At 36.4% G+C, this 24,987-nt stretch overlaps 1 protein-coding gene across 3 annotated transcripts in view; it reads right to left on the bottom strand.

Moving 5' to 3' along the window:
• PHIP (pleckstrin homology domain interacting protein) overlaps positions 1 to 24,987 on the bottom strand; it is a 107,488-nt gene that overhangs the window by 24,910 nt on the left and 57,591 nt on the right. For 2 of the 3 annotated variants that reach the window (XR_010429384.1, XM_064650076.1), the window contains exons 17-27: positions 20,891 to 21,116; positions 17,767 to 17,904; positions 16,547 to 16,730; positions 15,759 to 15,882; positions 8,704 to 8,844; positions 7,768 to 7,844; positions 6,841 to 7,072; positions 3,600 to 3,719; positions 1,530 to 1,637; positions 1,008 to 1,132; positions 711 to 793 (exon numbers count right to left, since the gene is read on the bottom strand). Coding sequence is in view for 2 of the 3 variants with exons in the window: in XM_064650076.1 (XP_064506146.1) it covers positions 711 to 793; positions 1,008 to 1,132; positions 1,530 to 1,637; positions 3,600 to 3,719; positions 6,841 to 7,072; positions 7,768 to 7,844; positions 8,704 to 8,844; positions 15,759 to 15,882; positions 16,547 to 16,730; positions 17,767 to 17,904; positions 20,891 to 21,116 (1,558 nt within the window). In the remaining variant the exon portion in view is untranslated. The remainder of the gene's footprint in view (positions 1 to 710; positions 794 to 1,007; positions 1,133 to 1,529; positions 1,638 to 3,599; positions 3,720 to 6,840; positions 7,073 to 7,767; positions 7,845 to 8,703; positions 8,845 to 15,758; positions 15,883 to 16,546; positions 16,731 to 17,766; positions 17,905 to 20,890; positions 21,117 to 24,987) is intronic. The other variant, XM_064650077.1, reaches the window with a different exon arrangement.

Genomic DNA, 24,987 nt, shown 5'->3' with positions numbered 1-24,987 from the left:
CTTTGTCATCATATGGAAAAGATGACTAGGAAATAAAGCTGATTGGGGGACCTAATCATGGACATTCTTCCAGTATCCAATACTTCAAAATAACTATGCACAGGCAAAGTAAAAAGAATCAAAGTAATTCCCATATCACATGGCAGTGAATTACAACTATATATATGCTTCAATGACGCTAAACTACAAGGTTTAAAACGGAATTAAAGAAGTATAAAGAGATGGAAAGAGCATTCTCTTTGTACAATCTAGAGATCAATTTCAAATTTTGGAGAAGGTGTTCCATATTTCCAGCAGAAACTTCAGGAATTGAAAAAAAAATTAATTCTAGCAGCAATGCAGTTTTAAGAGGGCTTTCAATTAAAAAAAAAAAAACAAAAACAATATATAGGCTACAATAAGTTATCAGTTAGCAATAAACACCATATTCGTGAAAAGTACCCTTAATTCCTCTCTACAAACACACAAATGACATTTTCTTTGCACTTTCTTTTACAATGACCTTCAGTATTTTGTTGGCTTGCTGCCTCTTCAGTAGGAAGGACAAAGTAGGACTCCCCATCTAAATACAAGCAGAGCTTATTCTCTGACTTCAGCACAGTATTAGGATTTATTTACCATAACCCACTTTTAAAAAAGTTATCATGAAAATAGCTAGACACTAAAAAAAACCAACAAAACCACAAAACAAACCTCCCCCCACAACTCACCTATATTCCATCGCCTATGCTTTGCATCATCAAACTGTTGCCTCAAAACTAGGAAATCTATGACATCTGGCATATCATGGTACCTAATTACAACAGAACACACAACTATTAAGCGATAAAATAGCAAAAGCAGAACATAAACCACTTACATAAAAAAATTAACACTTAAAATTCAACACTTCAAAAGCACAAGGTTAACATTAATATTACCTTTTAACTTTCAAACTCACACATGCTTCCTCCTCCCCCTCTACCACAAGAAAACTCCCAATTTGAATATAATATTGCTTTCCTTACTTCATGGTGAATGCTCCTCCAGTCAATTTACCCGTATCAGGGTCAAGAAAAGCTAGTTTAAGACAGCAGAGAGTAGGCAATCCCACTTCATACTTAATCCCAACTATTTTCATCAGCTCTTGCTCCTGGAATAAACAAAATAGTATGTACTACCACTGAAGTTAAGATAACTATAATAGTTTTCTGAAACATGAAAATATGGGTATACTGATTATACTATATTTCTGCCAGATCATGTAAAAATCAAGAATGTAAATTCAGTCTTCCACAACAAGCTATTATTTTACAATGGAATATGTTTGAGAAATATTTTGCTAAGCAGTGTAACTACCTTATCTGCTCAAGCAGATGAAAAAGTAGTACAGTTTAAGGCCTGATTTCATTTGACTATTAAGTTAATTTTTTCCCCTTATCTTGCAACATTAAAAGCACAATAGAATTATCTGTATCAAGAACTTACTTCTGGTTAGTTAAGATTTTTCAATATTAAGATACAAACAAAAAAAGAAAAAGAAGTCATACTCGCAATTCCATTTTATGCCATGGTTGTTTCTTGGGATTAATGTTATATATTTTGTTCTTCTTGGCCATTACAACATATGCTTCATGACCTTGTCGGAAATAGTAGACCTAGAAGTGAAATGTGACAGTTACCCTAAAAAGACTTTGAGGAGCTGAAATGCTAACATATTACTGCCATACAACGTTTGTACTTTCTATTCTGCCAACTTCTTTTCAGTCTGTTTTCCTGCAAAAGTCGCAGGTTCCCAAAAAATTAAGTGGAGGAAAATTAAAAAAACCCAAAACAACAGTATCACTACTGTTTTTTCTTTGTACAAGAGAACAAATTTGAAATATCTCTCCTCCCAAATCTTAAAAACATACCAACCATCCACTAAAATGTTGGAAGGACACACGAGACCTCTTCTCACCACATTACTCTAATTAAACCAACCTTTTATTTTCTGTGAATCTCAAAAGTAACTTTCTTAATTAATAATATCTTTTCTGAAGTAAAATCTGAAGTAAGTCTGGGGAAGACAAGTATCAGAGATGGGATTTCAGACAGAGCAGCTTGATTACAAACATATTCTCTGTTGGAGCAACTATTCCTACTTTCTAGGCACAGGACAGGAAATTTCCTGTTTGCCAATATAAAGCATTTTCAGCAAAAGGATGCACCCTACTTAGATACTCCTAGTACACACTCACTGTACATGCTATTCAGCAGGTTCCAACCCAAACACACCAGTTCATGTTACTAAATCGATGCGATGCTAAAAGGTAAAGGTAAGGTCAGATCAATCTTTGTAAGGTAAGGTAAAGATAAATCTTTGGCTGCTTCACTGTATCCAGATAGTATCGGGCACAAAATACATTTATTTGGACTTGATCTTTTGAACAGCATCGTCTCCAAAACATGCTTGTTGGAGGGTATAAACCCATAAGAATTTTCTCCATTTGCAACTCTCAACTTGAAATGCTCCTTCCCTCCCTCACTAGCAGTGCCAATATAGCTGTCAACTGCATCAGTGAAGTGATCCAGTAAAAACAAAACTGCTTGCACATGCAGCCTCTGCTCCTGATTCAGTTTAAGGTGGCGCCTACAAAAAGCTTTAGCTCAAAATTAAAGTTAAGTAACTTTGCCACCATGTCAAGTATTTCTCCAACAGCATTCTGAAGGTGTGAGCTATACAACAACTCTGTTTACTACCTCAGAAAATGTGGTGCTCCCCAAAGAGACAAAGTACCCATTACAGTATAAGCCAGTTATTTCCTCATATTTTAACCTGAGGGGATTTTAAGAAACATGCACAGACTCTGGCTTTCAAGACTGCATTCCATCTGATACTACTTATTCTTACAATTCTCTGTAAATGTTCACTTGCTACATATTCCAAAGTAGAAATTGGTGAGTGTCCTTTTGCTACTGTATTTTGAGATATCTGGGTCATGTTTACAAAGTGTTTACAGGCTGGTTTGTATAAAATACATATATACCAAACTTCTCTTGTGGTTTTCTGCTGTAAGATACCAGCAGTTTTCTGATATCAGAAACACAAGTCGAAAAGGACAGAGTTTTTCTTCAAAATAAATTAATTTTAAAAAATCCAAATAACACCCCACACCCAAAACCAAGCAAAAACCCCACAACCTCCCTACAGAGGTTTAATTCCTCTTTTTTACTTGAAGTCCCAAACTGAAGTAAGTGTTCCAAACTTAATTTCATATTATTTCTTACCTATTCTTCAGTATACAAGATGCTCCAGAATTAAGGAATATTTTCACTAGATAAAGCATCTCACACAACTTCTATACAGGTGTCATAAGGAAATTAACACAGTGAAGACTGTACAAGAAGGAATGCTACTGCAACAGCATGGAATAATAGTTTTTAAAAAAAGTCAAAGCAATACATGCAGAATATTTTTAAGTATAGGAAGTAAAAGCAAATTTTAGCCAGACTGAAGAACATTTTTAAGAAAATCCAAAATATTTTGATTGTAAGTCTCTGGGAAAAAATTCGCAGATAAAAAAAAGGACAAAAACAAACTGAAAGAAGCAAGGACACAGAATGAAAAAGTACAATACCTCATCCCCCATCTGTGGCACAAATGGGCACCGACGAGGAACAGTGTCTGTAATCCACGCTGAAGGCAGCCATTCTTCCAGTGTCAAGCCATTTTCTGCTAGAACTCCCACAGCCAGCCTCTGAAGAAAATGTTAGTTCATTCATGTTAATTTTCTGTGTACATTTGGGGAAGCCTTGTATTTTGAGAAGTGCCTATTAAAATCTGTATTTCTTAAAGTATATTTAACGTAAAAAGGAAATTATTGCAGTGTGAGGATAAATTTTAACTGCCTTTTGGAGGTTGTTTTGGGGGGGTGGCGGTGGGATGAGCTCATCTAATAAAAACTGAATTTAGCAACAGTCCAGCAACTATGTGTCATGCCCAAAAAGATAAAACCGAAACATGTAATTCTCTTTAAACAAATTCACACATCTGCCTTGGCCAAAAAGACACTAAAACTATACAGCTGCCTTTAATTAAGTAACCTTGCATAAAAGGAGGGAGTGATTAATGCACATAAACAGAAGTAAATCATGTGAAAATGACCTGGATTGGGTACAGTCACATTACCCACTTGTATATTTACTATGAAGTGCTGTGGAACTGCATTTTCAGATTATATTTCCATGTCACACACTTGTATGCAATGAAGCTCACTGCAGTCACTGGTTCTCTGTGAACACTGCACATCTGTATCTAATAGGCCAGATAAAACAGGGGGTTGTGCAACCATTCATGCAAAGCTGCTTTGAAATTACTGACAGAATCTTGCGTGTGTACAGAAAGCAATCTAGGACAGTGGTATAGAAAACCACTCCATATAGCCACTGATGGAAGACTCCACATTCCCAGACTGCAAATAGGATGCTCCAAGTGTAATTCCATTGCATAAATTCAAATGTGGTTTCAAATGATGATAAGTACTTTGAGTGCACTATTGTGTGTCACAGGAAAAAAGCATACATATAGGTAAAACAAAACAAAACAAAAACCCACAAAAAAAACCCCAAACCAGAACCTCTCCATTGTAATAAATCAATAACACAGAAGCACCTTGTGAATTCTGAGGTTTAAGCAGGTCTACCTTGGGAAAACCTGATTACACTGTGTCAGAGAAAAGTGTCTAGCTCATAGGTAGATTACGGGAAGTTAATAAGAAATAGCATTTACCCAGAAAAATCTTTCCTTGTTATAACTTTACACATTAATCATCAGTTTAAGACCTTCTGGAAGCCAAGCCTGATCTCAATTAATCATCAGGAAGAGACTATTCCCAGTAACTTTATCTAATAGCTTCTGAAACTCTACTAAGTCCTTTGGTAATTATTTCCACAGCCTGACTACATGCCCAGGTGGGTTAGGGGTTTTTGTCTACTTGTAGAGGGTAGGGGTGAAATGGGAAAACTCTCTTTTTTTGAGCTTCATGTCTGTGTCATTGGGTGCTACCTCTCAGTGTAACAAAAGAAGGAAGGAAATAATTCTGAATTTATTCATTTCTAAACCATGACAGTTTTATACAAGCTTTTTAATCATATCTCATCCAAACTCTTGCCCTTTTAAGAGTTGGTCTCTTTGCATCTGCACATAAGGAAAAAATATTCTGTACCCTTTGGTCTTCCTGGGTGCTCCTTTCTTGCCCTTCTTCACTGCTGTATCATTTTTTAGATTGATTTTTGGTGGAGGGGGATTAGAAATGTAAGCACCACTCAAGATCATGAAGCCTATGCATTAATACAGATGAATGTCAATCTTTCTCTACTCTTTTCTTAATTCCTAAGATTTTGTGTCTGGCTACAAAGACAGTCAAAACTTCTTTCATCAATGAAAAGCCCAAATTTTGGATCAGGAAAACTTTGTATCAGAAACAACTGTGAGCTCTCTGCCCAGGAAGGAGGTCAAATGTACCACAGGAAGCTTCAAAGACAAACATCTGCTAGGAATTACAGGTATAATTAATCCAGCCTCGCGGCAGAGGAAAGAGATGATTTTCTGCAATTCTTTCCAGCCTAATACTTTCTTGTGACTCAAGAAAGGAGCAGCTCATCTTTAAAAATCTAAAATATTTAAGCCTGATACTTTTTGAGTTAGAGATCCGCATCTCAATAACTGGGACAAAAATGGATGCAAGGTTCCCAAAACACTCAGTTCAGCTTTAATCTGAGTGGAAATACTAGGCTGTCAACCAGTCTTTTATAATAAAGAGCTAAACTGGAGGCTTCAATCACTAAAAAAGCGCCCCATCATCTATTTTTCTGATCTTCCCTGGGTTTCTTCTTTCGATACCTTCTTTTGGTTTCAGGCTGTGTAAATACTAATATACTATTAGTATTGACAGTACAACCAATGACTGTACAATAAACAAAAAGTAGCCTAAACAAAGACTAAAGACTACCACCTAACATCCTGCATGCCGTAACACAGATTCACAGTCAATCTGACACTATGCCAACCTGCATGTTAGAACAGCTGTTTTTGTCAGTCTACCTTCCAATGAGGGCCAACACATTGAAATAATGATCTTAAGGAATGTCCAGGACTCCTAATCTTACAAATAAACAAAAAAACAGTTAGTTTCCTTTGACACTGCAAAAACAGAAGCTATGAGTTTACAAAAGCAAATAGGATCTACCAGATAGATCACTTCTGGTCTCTGTAAAGAAAGAATGAAGAAGGAAGTTTTCAGAACTAACAAAAACAAAACAATCCCTAAAAAAACACACTGAAAATAGCCAAAGTCACTGAAAATTTCCATCTGAACTGAAATGACGTGATTATATTAGAAAGCAAACAAAACACAGACAACAACAAAACCCTGATCAAGTGATATTCCACTTGATGGGGGTACAGTAGCAAGCATAATGCAAATATCATATATCAAGAAACTGAAAAAAAAAAAAACATGGTAGCACAGATCTAAAAGGAATTGCAATTATAGAGGGAGACAAGTCAGCACAGCTGAAAAAATACCAGCATGTTATACCAAGACTCAATATATCCATAGGAAGGAAGTTTCTCGTGTGACAAAGGATGGTGATAAGGATATTGGAAGCGTTCCTGAAGTGAAATGTATTTAGAAAGCATATCATTACAGCCATCTATCATTTGACCTACAAGAGTTGGTAATTATCATGTTACAAGTAAAAGTCATGATGTATTTTAAAATAAGACAATATTAAGTTGTATATGTAACTGAATTATTCACCCAATTATTTCTAAATCAGCAGGAATGAGCAACCTGTAATACACAAAGAACATCTAACCTTTTGTTTTCTCTCTTTGGGTTTCCTCTTCTTTGGTGATGTTGATGGTCCATCTTTCTCCTCAATACCTTTCTTCCTTTCCTTTTTAATTTGCTTCCTCTGTTTTTCAGGTCCTTCTTCATCCTCTGAACTACTTTCTGCTTTCTTTGTTTTAATTTTAGGAATTTTCTTTGGTGGTTGCAAATTGATTCCTGCATCTGCTGTCCAGTCAGAATAATCACTAGAATAATCACTATGTATGGCATGCCAAAGAAAAAAAGAAATTAAAAACCAAAAGTTAAAAAGCAATTCAGAGTGCATTGGATTACACAATATAACCCAATACAAGCTTACAGGTAACAGTCTAGGTAACTACAATATTTCAATAGTTAAAACCTTAATGCTTAAAAACCCTATATTCCATCTACAATTTAAATGGTAGTAAACCAAAAGCCTTGACATCATTCGGTCTTGCCAGAAGCTTAACTTAGAGCATCCTCAGGTCACTGTTTACTTGGTCAATTCAAGATGATACACACTGAAGTCTGGATATTGCTTTAAGGACTTCTGGTTCTGAACAGCTCTGAACAACTACAATAAAAAAAGATGGGTGGAGCTACCTCAATCTTTGCTCTCTAATTTCCAACCAAGTATCACACAGCTCAGCCTGACAGTCATAGGAAACTGCTACCACATGCATGAAGTGTGTGTGTCCCTGAAAAGAATTAACCTCCTGCAAACCCAATCAAAAACAATTTTTGTTCCAGCAAACAAGGACAAAACGTTCCCTAAATTTTAGTTAGTAATATGACTGACAATTAAACCTTGAAACTTTTAAGTTCTTGTTCATCTTTTCTTCTAAATCTGCAAAAGTTTTAGTTATTACTCATTAACTGTTTACAGAGAAAATTATTTAAGGTTTATTGGCAGGAATTTTCTCTCACTTACCTAGAACTGCCATCACTGTGCCATGCTCTTTCATCATCTTCCGATGTTCCACCACTGGCAACAACTACTTCCCCTTCCTAATAAGGGGGGCAGAGGGTGTTGGGGAGGAGTAGAGGGAGAGGCAGAGAAAAAGAAAGCATTTTCTTTGGAACTCAAGTAAATTATAATAAGTTACAATATGACAAAAACTTTTCTAGGCTTTATATGTGTTCTAAACATACAGCATTATAGAAGCTTTACATTGTTAAAGGGATTTAGTTTGCAGATAGCTCCTTTACTTTAGTGGACTTACTTAAATGGAAAGGAGTATGAAAATATCTATGCCTGGACAGACGCAATGTAGAGCAACATTTCTTTAACAGAGATCTCAGTGCTTCTCAGCCTACATTTAAAAAAGCAAGCTTACCTTTTCGAAAATAATTTCAAGTCTTTTAATGTAGCATTTCCACACTTTATCAATATCAAACAAAAACTCAACTCAACTCAAACAAGAACTTCTTGTATTCTTACCTCATTCTCTACCATAGCTACAGAAGCACAGAATGGTTGAGGCTGGAAGGGACTTCTGGAAGTCTTATTATCCAACCTCTGCTCAAGCAGTGTCACCTAGAGTAGGTGACCACACTGCCAGGCCATATGGGCCACACTGACTAGGCTTACAAACATAAGGAAGGCTTAACATTGCACACATACACTTTGCAAAATGCCCTTACAAATGAGCATTTCTCCCCTTTGTCAACTATCTTTTAGTCAAAACTAAACATACAACAGCATGTGAAAATCTAATTCAACATCATTTTTTAAAGAGGTGAAGGGAAATGCACAATGGAAAATGTAACTTGAGTTTCCACTAGAAATAATGTTTAATTAGATGAAGCAGGAGCTTAATGAGTAGAAATGGAATATGTAAGATTGCCTCATGAATAAAGATCTTACATCTGAAGAACTGTGTCCATTTTCCAACTCTTCAGCAGGCCTAGCAGTTTCTTCTACTGCATATCTTGTACGGTAGTTATGCTGATTAGCTGCTTGTTTTCTTGAGTCACTGGTGTCTAGTAAATTATCATGAGAATGGTTCTGTGAAGACACAAAAGTCAAAATACATAATTTTTGAATATACATTTTATTAATACACAGTATTTTCTATAATAATAGTATTCCAAGAAGCAATTTTTGCAGTAGAAAAAAGATAAAAGTGCAAAAATAAAGAGCTGCTGAAGAAAACACTTCACATGCATAGCTGAATATAAGCACCAAGTAGTTCAGTGTATTCTGGAAATAATTAAAATTTCCCAGACACAACACAGTTTTTTAATCTTTAATTATTAAAAAAAAAAAATCTTCATTCTCTTCAAGGTACATATAACATATACATAACTACTGCTGAGAGCTTGTAACAGCTCAGAATTACACTAAAAATGGCCCAGGAAAGGAGACTCTTACTGAGAAGTAAACAAAGGATCAGATCTGTTAGAAGAGAGACCCATACAGTAATACATCCCTTAGCATACAGAGAAGACTGTTAGCAAGTAAAGGCTTTTAAGTGGTATGATGATGCATGGAACAGTTCAAATGAATGAGTCAGTTGGAAAGAATACAAGCTCTTTTGAAGCTTAAAAGAATGAAATAGGGCTGTAATTTAGAAACACTTCATGCTCCAACATTAAGAGACTTTGTCCTTCTGTAGGATATATATAACGCGAACACTTGCTCTCAACGCCAAGCGTGCAATCTTGCGTTAGTCCCCAACCACTGGAAAAAAAGCAAGAGCTATGATCTCAATTTCAAGAGTTCTGTGCTAATTTTTTTTTGGCATGCATATTTGAACTTCATCCTAGCTCAGATCCAATGAAATAGCTTCTGGGCAAATTCCTAGATGCCACAAAAGGAGATACACTTCCCCACTGCTCCTTCTGCCGCAAGGGAAACCTCAAATATCTATTAGGTGCTGATATGGTTAAAAATATGGTTGCAGAGATGAAGAAAGCAGAACCAGAGCAAGACACAGAAAGACCCAATATTACCCATTCTAAGCAGGGCGGACTGCTTGTACCTAGTCCTCTTGGATTTTTTTTTAATTTGTAGGAAAGAGAAGATCTTTTTCGTCATGTATGATGAAAGTTGGTTCATGAAGTTAAATTTCTTGTTGACGAAAATAACCCCCACTTTTTACAGTGTACTAAAACTTGACTAATCAACAGTAGCTAGGATTTGGTTTTCCTTAGCCACAACAATTCTCATTAAAATGCAGAACTCTACTACTTAGTTTTTCTCCTACCCTCCTTGTTAGATGATAAACACTTTCTGCAAGCATGATTGCAGCAGTTCAGTAGGGTAGGCCAGCATGCCATTCTGTACAAGTGTTTTCCAGTTTTCATCAAAGCACAGAGGACCAACACAACTTGCTCGATGCTGTTTCAGTGAGCACTGTGCTTCTGTTTTTCTGTCTAGTTGGGGAAGCTATCACTAACAGCACAGCTATCAGACTTATCTGTGGGACTGCTCAGCATTATAACATTGCCCAGGAGTTTTGAGACCTGGGGCACTCCTCCTTCTGGATTCAAACTGCCAGTACATATCAGATCTCCTCAAGCTGCTCTGACCTGACCCAGAATGGCTCCCATGCAGCCCTAAGCCCAGTGGCTGAGCCCATCACACAGTCTTCTCTCTCAGCCTTCTGGGGCTGCCCACTTCTCATCAAGCTCTCAAGATGCATTACTGAAGCAGAGAGGGGTCACGAAAGCCAACGTTATAACTGAATTGTGACTTTTTGATAAAGTCCATCTGCCTCTTAGCATTGTGAAACATAGTCGAGGAAGCATGTACAACAGCATGGAGTCACTTAACCCCCAATGAAACAAACTAGTCAGGTATCCTTTATAATAATGAGGGCACATTTTGCAGAAGCTACATTACAGCTTGACTGCAATGCTCCTGTCTTCAGTCTAGAAAGCAAAGTCCTAAAACTTTATCTCCCTATTTTTTTCTTTCCAGAATGAAAGAAACCATTTCTTTCTCAAATGGTTATTATAAATATAGCTTTTCCCTAATTAAATACAACTGTGGATCCTGAAGCACTTTGCACTACTCTTCAGCTTTGAAAAGTCCTTTTCTTTTGGTAGTTCAAAGCTTGAGGAAACTGAAAAAAAAACGACACTCCAGACCCAGTTGTCCCCCCTCTCCCCAATAATTCCTTCCGGGGAGAAAATAATATCACTGTATAAATATTGGGTCTTAGTGATACTAAAGGGTAACAAACCACTTTGGAAGAGATGCAGAAAATAAGAACAGAAAAAAAACAGGAAAGCCAAAGTACAAGTACTTATCCATAAGTAACAGAATGATAGAATGACTGACGATGGAAAGGATCTCTAGATCTCACCCTGTCTAATTCTACTGCTCAAGCAGGGATGATAAAAGGGGCCATAAGGTATAAAACTGCATCATCTTGCCAAAAAAATGTATTTTAACATCACTCCTATTCAACACAGCTTTGCAAATATGATGAGAAGCTGCAGGTCAGGCAGAACTTTATTTAGGGGAGGGGTGGGGTCCAATGTGAAGGTTTGACTATAAAGTGTTCCAATGTTGGTTTTTTTCTGACAAAATGGAATCTATCACCAGCATGTTCAACAATGACTAAGGAAACACAGTTAATGCCTCCCATTCCCCGATATATAAACTAAAGAAAGAGCTTGAAATTGGACTCTCAAGTCTAAGGGTAGGCTGGGAAATAACACCAAGATTACCTATGATTTGAGATTCAATCATCACTTTCTATCTCTCTTAACACACTTTGATGAACAGTCACATACACTGACAAGTACCTTGTATCTTGTCCAAGGCTTCCAGTCAGTATCAGAGCACATATATTGATACATTAGAAATTACAGCTGCTGTCAGAACAGTTTGTCTCAAAATACAAGTGATGGCATTTCCTATATTTGAAAGGGATACTGGACACTGCTGGGGGTCTTGGTAACATCAGACCATTGAATTCTACTGTCCTTATGACACTGACAGCACCAGGAAGCACAGCTCTGCTGCACTTCCATACAGGGCTGTAGTAATTTTGGCCATCTTTGGCTGTAGTAATTTCATAGTATTTTTTAACCAGCAGTATCTATTTTTTATCTGAAAATGGTTCCTCCTTCTTTAAGACAACAGGAATTAACCTCTACTAGAAAGGGGCAAGGCAAAGCATATGTCCAATATCAGAACCCCAACAGCCTCTTGTCCTGATATTTTCTCTTTGGCCAAAGAGCATCCTTTCATATTCTCCTCACATTTGTATCAGTGGTTGTAATTACTTAGTTTTTACTCTTACCACATCATATGTATGTAAGAAATTGGTAAGAGTTGCTCTGAAAGCAGTGAAGATAACGAACACTAAGCACTAAGTGCTTGTCTCTGGAGTTTTAGATTATTTTCCTCCTTTCCTTTTTCTAGGTAAGTAGAAAAACTACTATTTCTGACAAACATAACTAAGCCACTTTCAGCAAAACAAAGCACACATTTGTTGTCCCCATGTTCTGTTAGTTTACAATAGTCACTTGCTCCCTCACAATAGAGGCCTACTTTTGTCCATCCATAATCATCTCCCGCCCTGATTTCTAGAAATTTCAGCATAAAATTTACACTTAATGAGAAATACATCCATTTTTGTCAATTTTACTAGGACAAACATCACATCAACCCTCTAGCATACAGAAATTTCACGCTCTTAAATATTTATTAAAATGCTCTAATCCTAGTAGTTTAACTAAATTAATACTCTTAATTACTTGGACTGGGAACATTTACCTAAGCATTTTATCTCACTTCTCCTCCACTCCTAAAAACAAATAATTTGAAATACAGTTCCATTTTGAAAATGCAAAAATTCCATTCTATCCTTTTTCATTAAAGTTTTGGGGTTCAAGTTTTTTCTGTTTCTTTTCTTAAGTGTTTTTGTCTAGCAATAATCAGAGAAAACCCTGTTCCTCACCAATGACTTTTAAAGTCAAACTGAGTTCTTTATTCAGCCAGCAGGTCAGTGATATTAAATACTATTTACTAAATACTACTCAGGTCAAAACACCCAGCTGTTAAGTTCTCCCCCACAATTCCATTAGTCCCTTAAGCAATGACGTATAAACACTTCTCAGTGCGACCTGTGTCAAAGAAATGTGGGCTTTCAATACCAGAAGTTTATGCGACTTCCATCTAAATTGCAGATATTGTTAAAGAAAAAGGATTGAAGTATAATTTTGTACTACTTTTATCACACCCTACAATGACCCTGGACTAAAAGTTAGCAATAGGACTTTGGAATCTCCTCAAAATGTAATTACAGCTGCTCTGTGCTCTTCCTTATTGACCTACAATTTAGCATGTAATCCAAAATGCTGACATTCATTCCTGCCCTCCTTTTCATTTTACTTCTGTATTTTTTACTTATTTCAGTTAGAAGGGAAGAGAAGAAAATATTATTTTATCATTATTATATGAATAGACCTGATAAATTTCAAAAATTGATATAAAACCCAGTATTTCCTACCAGTATGAATACAATTGAATTTCAATATGAGAACAACGTTTTAATAAGAGCTTTGTTTACTCCGTTCCCAGAGCAGCTGACAGTCCTGTAGAATGAGACACTATACAGAATTCTTCCTGTAATTCGTAGGTCTACAGATTACTAGAAGATAATGTTTTGCCCTGTATTTTGTTGCAGGTTTTCCCCATCTCCTTTAGATCATAAATCCTCTCATTAAACCCTTAAGAATTCATTATGCAATAAAAAGGTCTGTAGTTCACAAGAGTACTGTAATATAAGTTATAAGGTATATATATATATAAGGTATCAGTATCCAAACCTACTGGGTGTTCTCAAGCAAAAGGAAGATTACACCATACTTTCCAGTTCTATCTTCAACCTAACATAGTTTGTATTTAAAGACACAAAGTCACAGCAACAGAAGAGCAGCTATAATTAAGTTATTAATTTCTATTTAAAACAACCCTAAAAATATCACAGAACAGTTTTTTGCTAGTGCTAACCACAAGCAACAATAAAAATCACTAAAATCTGAGCAGTTTATTTAACTGGGAGACTCAATCACTTGAGATCAGACACCCTTTTTCTTCTTGCAAACTTGCTTATTTAAAGCCCATGTGATATCTACTCATTGCTGAATTCCTCTCAAATTTTTCTCAAGGGATTTGAATTAGTGTACTTCTTAACAGTCAGAGTCCTCCAAAAAGAGACATATTTAACGAAGAATCAACTACGAAAGAAAAATCAACCTTTTTATCCTGAGATGCCATAAAAAAGTATCCAGTAGGGTCTAAGAAGGATTTATTTAAATGTTCTGAAAATGTTGCTGAATTAAGCAGTAATTCCTATATAGAAAATTTACTGACATAAACGGAAAGATCATGACTGCCTAGGGATTTTTTGTATTTCCTCAGAACAAAGATGGGAAGTGACCAAAGGATTTACTAAGTTATCTCTCCCTCACATTCTGAGCATCTAGAATCCAGATCACAGACCCTCCAGGGGTAAATATATGAAACTGAAGTATTCTTAAGTAACGATTGTTATGAAGGATTTTAAGGGCATAAATATCTGCAATGAAAATGTGGGGCTCAAAAGACCCAGTGATACTTTCATAGTTTGGAGACTAAAAAGTTTCTCTGAAAGAAGATTTAAAAAACCATCTGTATTGTTTCTTTGCTCCAAAGATGCAACAAAAATAATTGCTGAAACCAAAATGCTGGACCAATTAGCCAACTCTGTTAACTTTTATGTCCTAGTGATATTTTAGTAAAACTGTAACCCAATTAGAAACTTAAGGGTAAGTTGGTAGGAACTTACATTATCAGGAAGGATCTTTTGACTAGGTTGTAGCTGAAGACAAGTAAAAAAAATAGAAACCCTTGAGAAGTGCAACTGTTTCATTAAATTAAAAGAAAGTCTGTAATTCAGCACCAAAATACATCCCCTTAAGACAAGAAACAACTTCGTTAAAATCTGAATTTGTGAGGCCCATTTTCTATTACTCCAAAGAGAAAAATGGAGTTACAAAGATTTCTGATGTCCTGGTATTTCATTATTGAATCCTGCCATGTGGCATAGAGCTTCTTCCTTCATATATAAAAACTGAAGACAGAAGTGAACAAATATTTTTCTCAGTGTATCTCGGGCACACAATGTTGGTGACCGCAGCATTGAAGACAGCATATCAGTACCATTTTTTAAGATAGCACAAGTATGCAAAAGGCTGTGCAGCTCTTAACTTTATCAGAGTTATGACTCAATTTTTTTAATATAACTTGCAAAAAAAATTTAATCTTATGTCTTTTTGCTGATAAAAAAATTAAAGGATATGTTTACAGAAAAACTTCTGTCTTGTTTGTTTGAAATTATTTTTATCTATGCATTGCACATGGCTATCTGTGCTTTTCTAGCTAAATAACCAACTATATTTTTGTAATAAAGGAAGTAAATTTTAAGTAACAGTAGAGGAGAACCCATGCTTTGTGTTTTGTAATACATTTACTATACAGGAGACTGTTTTCACTCTTAATCAAAAGCTTAGTAAAATACGGGCCTTCAAGGATGCCTGCAAATTATCCATTGAAAACTAAAAATGGTTTACAGAATGTGAGATGGAAAATGAAGAGAGTATATCAAACAGTAGACAACAGCAGCAGGATGTATTGATTAATACTGACAGACTCCCTACAGCAAATCATGTTCCTAACAGCAGATTTGCAGGGATTCTCCCCCTTCTCAGAGGGTTCTAAAAGCAATCCCTGTTGTTTGTTATTCAGAACATAGTGAAACACCAGTACAGGCATGCTTCCTCATTCTGGGGAGGTAAACAAACCCCTGTACCCTGTTTTTTAAATTTAAAACTGAGAAGAGGAATGTAAATTTAGGTGACCTAACGCAGTGAGTTAAATTCTATGATTCTTTCTGTGATAAGGTACAAGTGACTACTTACCTTAGAGAAAGTAGGTATTTTGTTTTCTCTTTGAATGTGACTCATTATGTGTTTTCTTTTCTCTTCTGACCGATACACCCTTATTTCTTCTTCTCCCTTCGCTGTTCTCCATTCTTCTTGCCTACTGAAAAAAGAAAACTGAGATGTTAACTCTAAGGGCAATTACTACAACTGAGAGGACCTATTCCAAACCAAGGAATAAACATTCAACATTTATAAGATTCTTTGAACCGTAGCTCTTCTCTTTACAGTTAGCATATGGTTTCAAAATTAGCTTTTATGAACAAAGTAAGATCTCCATCTCATTTCACTGAACTAGAGCAGTTTATATTTGACTGTGGCAAGTAGGTTTTTGACTTGATCATTAAAGTATTCATCATAAGAGTTAATTACTGAACAAATAAAATTCCAGTTTGGAAATCAAAATTTACCTCAGGCATCTGATGGATTACGTCAGTATTCCAGCCATAAAATGCCATATAATGACAAGAACAAAAGAAATTAAAACATGTAATCTTATGCTACAAGTCAGAAAATATTGAGGCAAGTAGATTCCATTGCCTCTGTAATTCAATAAGTGGTCAATTTTTATTCCCAATCCTTCTATTTTTCAAGTGTTATACAAACAAGTAATTTCAAACTGAAACTGATTTTAGAAGAAATTTGAGATGACAAAATAAAAATAAAACCCCCTCACAAATGGTTCTGTGATGATGTGAATTCCAAAACTGTTCAATTTAATTAGGTTCACCAGACTAAAATTCTTTGCAACCTTGGTCTGTGTTTACCTGGCCACACCAGAAGATAGTTCAGGCACTACAACCCTGCGACTCCAAGCCACAAGGTCCCGCTCAGTGGCTATTTCACTTCTTGGTGCATTGCTGTGCATCTGACGCACACCTTCAATCTGTCCGCTACGTCTTAATCCTATATTTGGTGGTGAATGTACTTCTGAGGTAGAACTTACAGATCCTAAAAAAATCAAAAAGCAATAGTTGTACTTGATCTGAAATTCTTAGGGTAGCATTTAAAAGAAAATCTCAAAATGAAAGGGAAAAAATAATTTTATTTTATCTATTACTTTAAAAGAAATTATATTAACTCAATATAACTATTTCAGCAGTTTCTATAGTCACGACTACACACACACAAACAGCTACTGGGCTCCAGCACTCTGTTTAAAAATTCACATTGAAAAGGAGCAGACATATCACCAATCTGAAGTGAAACAAATGTTTGCTTTTCTTTAAAAATGCTTTTGAAAACATTTACGCAAAGCTGACTATCGCTGCTGCACTCTAGATCTGTATTATAAAACAGTGAGTTATCTCACTAAATTGGTGTGTTCCTTAAACAGTCTTCTACCTTTAAAAAAATGAAGCCACAACACTGGAAATTAGGAATCAAGCTGTAAAATTTACAGACAAAAAACTGAAATGGTCAAGAGGTTAAAAATAACTGCACCAATAAAACCCAAAACAAAACCATACACATGGAAGAGCTTTCAAACACCTACACAGTAGCAAAATTTAAACATTTTTCCATATTCTTCCCCACACAAGCTATTCTTGCCTACTCTACTGGACTGCTAACCGTGACTTTTTAAGTGTTGAAAACTATTGTGTACTCTAGTGCAAGACACTGAAACATGGAACAGCTTTACAGAAAAACAAGCAGCTCCTTCCACTTTTCTCCCTCCTGTGTCCTTATTTGAGAGAAGTCAGATTTCAAACAAGTAGATGGCCAATTCCAGATTAAACAGACTAGTTACTTCTAAGGGAACACAGCTGCTGCAATCCTCTGAGTGAGCAGACAATAACAAAGATAAATTTATAATGTTAAGAATCCCAGGATTTTGCAGAAAGGTAAAAAACATGGAAAAGCTGTATTATTTACTATGGCTCCATACCTCCTGTCCAGTAGTTCACCAAAATGCACAAATCATGCATAATAATGGCATTTATGTTTTCCAACACCCAGTCTCAACACCCATCCCCCAGTGATCTACCTCTGTTTATCCGGCTGCTACTACTGGTTCCTGCCTCCCCAGAACGTCTCTGGTCCTGCTCTTGCTGAAGTCTTTGAATCATGCTATCCAACGGACTAACTTCTTGATTTGCTTGCTGACTAAGAACTTGATTCAATCCTGTGAAGTAAAATATACAGGAGAACAACACATAAATGTTAATTTGAAATGTTACAGATAGCTCATCTGAGTTCTAAGACCTTTGAAAGTTAAAAGTAGAATAAATTATCACATGTGTAAGTATAGGTTAATGCTTATTTTTCCAAAAGTCATTTTTTAAAACAGGACAACTTTTTTCTTAATATAATATTTGAGAGCATCATATTTCCTGGAGCAGGGTAAAGATGACCACTCATGATTCCTAATAAAAGTTTAAATTTGATCAAGTGCCAGCAAGCCACAGAAGCTTAATACAACTGTTGTTTGCCAGCTCAGTCAATGTAAATTGTTCAAATCCAAGATCAGACTTCCTCAAATGCATTATAAAACACTTTATAAGCTTCAATGAAAGAACTATATCAAGGAGGTCCAACTGAATTAGAAAACAATTATCTATACTGTGTAACACCAAGCAATAAAAATGCTTGATTGAGCTCCACATAGGCATAATGACCACACAGAATAAGTAATGTTAATTTTCTTTGGTATGTAAAACAGCCAAGAAACCTCCTTTTGGGTAGATCTCTTGAATAGAACAGGGAAACAGTTCTCACAGAAGTGATTACAAGGTGATAATACTGTTTCTGTGCAGCAAGCAAAACACACACCATAAACAACACAAAACCTGTTTTCATACTCATAATGGTCACAAAAAACAGAGAGGAATGAAGAAAAAGACAAGGGTTACAGTACTCATTCAAAAAGGAAGTCAAGACACCTTCACACAGAATAATGAGATGGTGGAACAGAGTGGTGGGAAGCTCTAGTCAGGAGAAAGCAGAACTTGCAAAACTTTGTAATGAGGGATAACACTTAAAAAAACAAGCTAAAGAAATTATTTTTCCAGCACGATTGTAAAGAAATATCACAGCATAAACTGCACTTTGCAAGATCAAAGACTAGATACAGTAACTGCTACGAAATGAAGAGCTTTGATTATGTGGCTGCACAGAAGTAGCTATCTCATTACCATATGCAGAAAAAAACATAAATATTTAAGATAGTGCTCTCAGGCTTTCAAGGTTATTGAAGTCAACTTCTGTAAAGCAGCAGAACCTTGGAATCATGGAATGAGCTCTGGTATAACCACAGCTGGATGTTTTCTGACTCATGTAGTGAAATAGATTAATTTGTTGATCTTGTGACCAGACATAATGTCTACTGAGAACAGTGGGAAATACTACTAATAACCCAAGAATGACCTGAAATAAGGAAACTGCTACCTAAACAAAAGGAACGTTTTTATGTATCTAGCTATGAGACTATGCCTTAGCAAGAAACAGTAAGTGGTTTCTTTTTAAATGAAACAATCAAGATACTGGTATGCACTTGATATTTTCAAAACATTTGGTTTAAAGGAGCTTCAGGTACATCTAAGCAGTAAACAGAGCATGACTATCTGAATTTGCCCTACTCTTAAAAGCCCCAACAGAAAACTTGACAAGAAATAAATGGTCAGTGCTCTGAGTGAGATTCATCAAATCCCACACTAAGTCTTCAGAAAGAAAAGGAGCTTCCTTAGTGAAAGGGAACATATACACTATATAAACAGTTAACCTCTGCAAAAGGGTGAATATGTTGTCACTGAACTATAAAGAGGCAGAAAAAAGTCTTGTGTCTCGCAGTAATCTCTTTGTCAAAACAGTTGATGACTTCCCACTATTAAACAAAATGCTATGGACATCACCTTCCTATAGGCATTCATGTATCACACAGACACACCATTAAATTTAATTTTGTTGGGTCTATGTGCAGAGTCATGAGATTATATTGGAGAATATGCCCGAGACATTTTCAAATTTGGAGAATTTCACAATGCAGTGGATCCACGCTGTAGCTGTAACAATGAAGTTGCACCCTTCCCTAGAAATCAAATTTAGTTTCAACGCCACTAGCTTAAAAGTTAGAGGTAAAACATGGCATACATTCACCAGAAAGGATTTTTTTCTTTCTTACAGTTGCTTCTCAGGTAGCATTTCTTCCTGTAATTTTGGAGGAAATATGAAAATCCTCCTTAAAATTATGCAAGTATTCAGTGGCTTATAATCTCAAGGTCTACAGATAAGGATAAAGAGATACTTTGGTAAAAACACTGTCAGTTACCCTTCCTGGAATCTCTGACACACCACAGGCTTAAGTGTCATATACTTGTAAACCACTATTTGGCGGCACATATTAGTCAGTTTTCACATATTTTCAAGAATATCCAAATACTTAACAATGCTTATCTTGAAAACATTTAAAGCTACTTTCACCAGTCACTGTTTCCTCATTCACACTAATATTAAACTAGTGACACGTAGTGAGTAGGCATTGTTTTTCCATCCCCACCCATGTGAAACACATTTAGGTAGTTCTGAACAGGCAGCCACTGGCCCTGTATATAGGCATGTTCCTCCCAGCATCTCCCATGTTGGAGAACAAAACTATTAAGGAACTCCCTAGATTTTGTATCTTTATCAAGGCTTCAGAGTTCTCTAACCAGACCACCAAAGCTTAAGATGAATGACTGTCTCCATCTAAAGAGGAAGAGCATTTTGTTTGTTTCAGGTGTCTTCTCATTTTCCTCTTCGTGTAGTTTCCTCTTAGTGTAGTTACTGTAGTTTCTTTTCCAACTGATCTGTGGAAGATCAGTCTACTTCCTAGGTTTTCTAAAGTAGGAAATCTCATCCCAAAGAGATAACTGAAAGCTCACTCAGCATCCTACATTGTTCCAGTAATGAAATGAGCCCCAAGCTAACTGGTGTTCTAGCGTCAACTAGCACCAACTTGATCGATGGCAATACCGTAAGTAAAATTGTCACAAGCAATCAGTGCCACAGACATTGCAGTTCTTCCACACTACATGAACTACTATGCTCAGAAATTAAGAAAAAGAACACAGTGAAAGCATAGAGTACCTGGAGGTGGACTATTGTTTAGTGAAGCAAAGTGAAATTTTCCGTACCTGAAGATGTCACTCCCATCTGAGGAATAAGCTGTTCCTCCCTGCAGTTTTCACGACCAGGAACTAGTCTCTGATACCTTGCAGGATGAGGGTTGCCATCCACATCAACCAAAAATGGGGGAGGCATAAGGTGTGGAGCCTGCTGTGTTTGTTCATCCAGGACAAAGTTGTTGGCATCACGGATAAGGGGCCGATAATCACTATGAAAGAACATCTGATCTGCTATCTGCAAACAAAGTCATTTTGTAATTTTTTTAAAGAACCTATTAAAAAAACATATAGAAGATAACTGCCAAAAGTATTTTTAACAATGACACTTGTGGTTACTTTTGCAAAAACAGGCTTATAAGTCGATCTGTTTATTTCAGTTTAAAGGGAAAAATTTAATTACTCCATTACTATTTTGTTGCCCAGTATGCCTTTTCTATTTTATACTGCAAAGAGAACAATCCACATGTTTGATGTTGGGAAGCATTTAAAGAATTGGGGAATGGGGCAATATTTAACTACCTGAAGACATCTCTACTGAACATAGCATGGATGTATTAGTTTATAAATTTTCTTCTATAGTCTGAATATATATTCTGATAATAAAAAATTGTGTCACAGACATGAGTTATGGTGCAGGAAGAAGAAAAATAGGAAAAATATTTATTACATCAGGGCACTGCCAAATATTTTAATACCAGCAAAACATATATATCCTATTATAATGCTAGATATCTGAAAAAGTTTCAATAGATAAAATAAAAAAGCTGAGATAAAACTGAATTTTTCAGGCTCAAAGTCTTATTTTTTATTTCAGTCTGCCTGGTTCATAATTTATTATAGATGACTTTTCACAGACCCTCAAGACTGAGGAATTCTTTTGTCCAAATAGTATGTAAAAAAGGTTTATGCTCCATCCCTTGTTGGCACATGTATCTCAGTATTGTATAATCAGAAAGATACTGAACCACAAGAAGAAAAAGTGAACAGAAGAGAAGCTGATGTGTTTACTACACATCCCAACATTACCCACTGGCAAGCGAACCCCATGGCAGCTAACGTATTCAGTTTAACAACTGACTCAATGCATAGAGAACTAAAAAATAAAAAAAACTTGTCTTTTGAGCAAAGTTGTTATAGAACATAACTCTAATTTCTGAAGAGCATGCTCTATCATAACCAATCCATAACATAGTTTCCAGTAACTTGTTATGTAAAAATCAGTAAGGCAGAGGTTATAGCAGACACTCAGAGGTCTGGTCTCTCAGTGACAAGGGTCTCCTGTCCTGGATGTGAGAAGATGACAGACATTTGTCAGTTCAGAAAGTACCTACATGCATCCACATGAGGTGGATGAAAAAAACCACCAAAAACCAAAAAAAACCCCATAGGAATCATGGGATCTAGACTTCAGAAAAATAACAATAGGAAGAAATTGGAAAGCTATGTAGAAACATAAAATGGAAAAGAATTTACTTCAGGGATTCAAAAGGTTACCCTTTCAAAATACTTATGGACAAAGTGATATTCCACTGCAGTAAGAAGCCCTGACTGGATGAACTCTTGTTGCCAGATTTTTTGTTAGCAGAGGCTGAATGAGAAAGATACATGTGCTTTTATGTGTCTGATTGATAGAATCGAGGCCCGCTTAACACCTTTGTTCCTTCAACTCACAATAGCTCAATATGATAGAGACATGGATCCTCTAGGAGGACTTAAAATTTCTCCTAAAAACATAGTAATAGAGTACCCAATACTTACACCTAGTGTAAGTTTTCCTACTAAGTACATTCCACACTGAGAAAGAAGAGATTCCAATGACAAGGTCATACAAACTGAGTTTTAGTATGTTGTGATTTGGTTGTACAATGTTGTCTGCATCCCAAGTTTTTCAAGCAAAGGGAAGATCTGGTACAAGATCATGAAAGACTTCTTTGCAATTAGTCTTCTGTGTACTCTGCACTGCGATCAGGTATGGTAGAGAGAGTAAACAACAATTTTCTACTACAAGAGATAACAATGACATTTCTTTGAGAACGTGGGCTCAGGCCTACTCTCAAGTGGAATGTCCCTACTGGAATCCAGGACAATAATCTTATCCTGAGAAAAATCAGCAGACAAACAGTTAAAAGCACTAACAATCAGACATTTCTTTATTGTTTATTAGAGATCAAATTCATGACAATAAGATGATAGCACATCACCATTTGCACATGAGTTCTCTGTACATATGATTTCATAAACCCAGCTTGGGTATGAGCACAAAAGCTTTCCAAAAGGTCTGAGCTCTACAGATAGACTCTCCTCCAGTAACTACACTACACATTCAGAATGCTCAGTTTCTCCAAATGGACACAGTTACACAAAGAGGTTTTCCCCACTACTACACCAATCCAGCACAAACTGTCAACTTGCAACCAAGTACTGTGGTTTGGACAGTCTACAGGAGCAAAAGCCTTAGAAAGCTCAGAGATCAGGCTCCCAGGAAAAGTGAACACAGCACCAAGCCTGCCAGAGTTCAAGAAGCATGTGGACAACACTCTCAAGCACATGATGTGATTCTTGGGGCTGTCCTGTGCAGAGTCAGGAGTTAGACTCAATGATCATCGTGGGTCCCTTCCAACTCAGAATAGTCTATGATTTAAAATCAACTAAATGACACCTTACACTTTAGGACCTTTAGGCATTCCTGGACAAATTTCCACCTAAGCAAGAACTTCTGAAGTGCACATGCCCTGTTGATAGTGAACTCTGGTGATCTTCACACACTCAGAAATTTCAGCTGAGATTGGCTCAAGGGACCCCAAACAAGCAGCAAAGGTATTCCTTTTCTTTTCCCCACAACAGAATTACTCCACCAAGACATGTGTCATCAAAAAACCAAACAAAAAACAAGCAAACAAAACCCACCCCATTCACCTTCATCATGGTCAAGATCACACTGTAGGGGGAAAGAGCCTGGATATCGGTTTCAGTCAACCAGGAAACACAGATACTATCTGAATATAACATGAAAAAAACATACATGTAGAAAACCAAGAGCTTGTTCTCTCAGCAGAGCTAACACTATCTTGGCTACTATAATCACTGTCCTGAGCAAATGCAGGAACACAGGACACACTCCTTTCTTCTGTAAAATTAATTTTCCAAGGCAGGTGGAAAACACTTTAAGGTCAAAAAACCACAGATCCTACCAGATCAAATTCTGACAAGATGTCTGAAAACTCCCAAGTATCTGAGGGGAGGAAGACACAAAAAAGAACTGTAGTTACACTTTCCCATAAATCAGGTCAGACAAAACCAAAGGCAGCGATGGAACCACACAAGGAAGAGATCAGAAACTTAGAAGCTGAGTTTTCTATGAGTGGAAGACTAAGATTAAAAAGGTAACAAATGTAGGTTCTATTTCCTCCAATTTCTTTTATGATCAAGAATGCCAAGATTACCACTGGCACAGCAAGAGCTGTGGAGGATCACTTTAAACCATCCAGTAAGGGAAAAATTTTAAATGTAATCTTTTCTCAGAGGCTGCAGCAAAAACTCCAAGAGAACAAAGGATCTGCAGAATTCAAGCAGGAAAAAGCAATTGTATTTATTCTTCAAACAGATTTAATCTCTCACAGGTAAATTCTCCTATGGCAGTGTAAAGAAAAATCCTGTCTTTGCTATCACAGCAAAGACAAAAAGACTCAGTTTCATTTCATTTCCAGCCTTTCTGAGTAGCAGAGGACTACATACTTCGAAAACAATTGGAGAGAAAAAGAAACCTGGAACGATCCATGGACATGGTAAGAAAGCTGTTTCTATTACAACAGGCTTTAAAGTTTGGAACAGTAAGAACTCTAAAAGACGAAGAAAATTATCTGATAATCCTGAGTTTCCTTGCTTGTGGTGCCTCTACTCATTTGTTTTATTTGGAATAGAAGGGGAAATGCACAGCTAATAATAACTGAGGGATAGCAATAGCAGCCTAGCACTGGGGACTGCATATCAGACTAAAGAGACAAGGAGAAAAAATAAATCCCCAATATGCAAATGGTTCTGTAGGAGTACAGAAAGAAATGCAGCTTACATGACAAAGACTAAAATTCCTTTTGCTCTCCTTCCTT

Source organism: Pseudopipra pipra, chromosome 3 (genome assembly GCF_036250125.1).
Source record: "Pseudopipra pipra isolate bDixPip1 chromosome 3, bDixPip1.hap1, whole genome shotgun sequence".
In the NCBI taxonomy this organism is placed as follows: Eukaryota; Metazoa; Chordata; class Aves; order Passeriformes; family Pipridae; genus Pseudopipra; species Pseudopipra pipra.
This window is presented reverse-complemented; position numbering and strand designations above follow the sequence as displayed.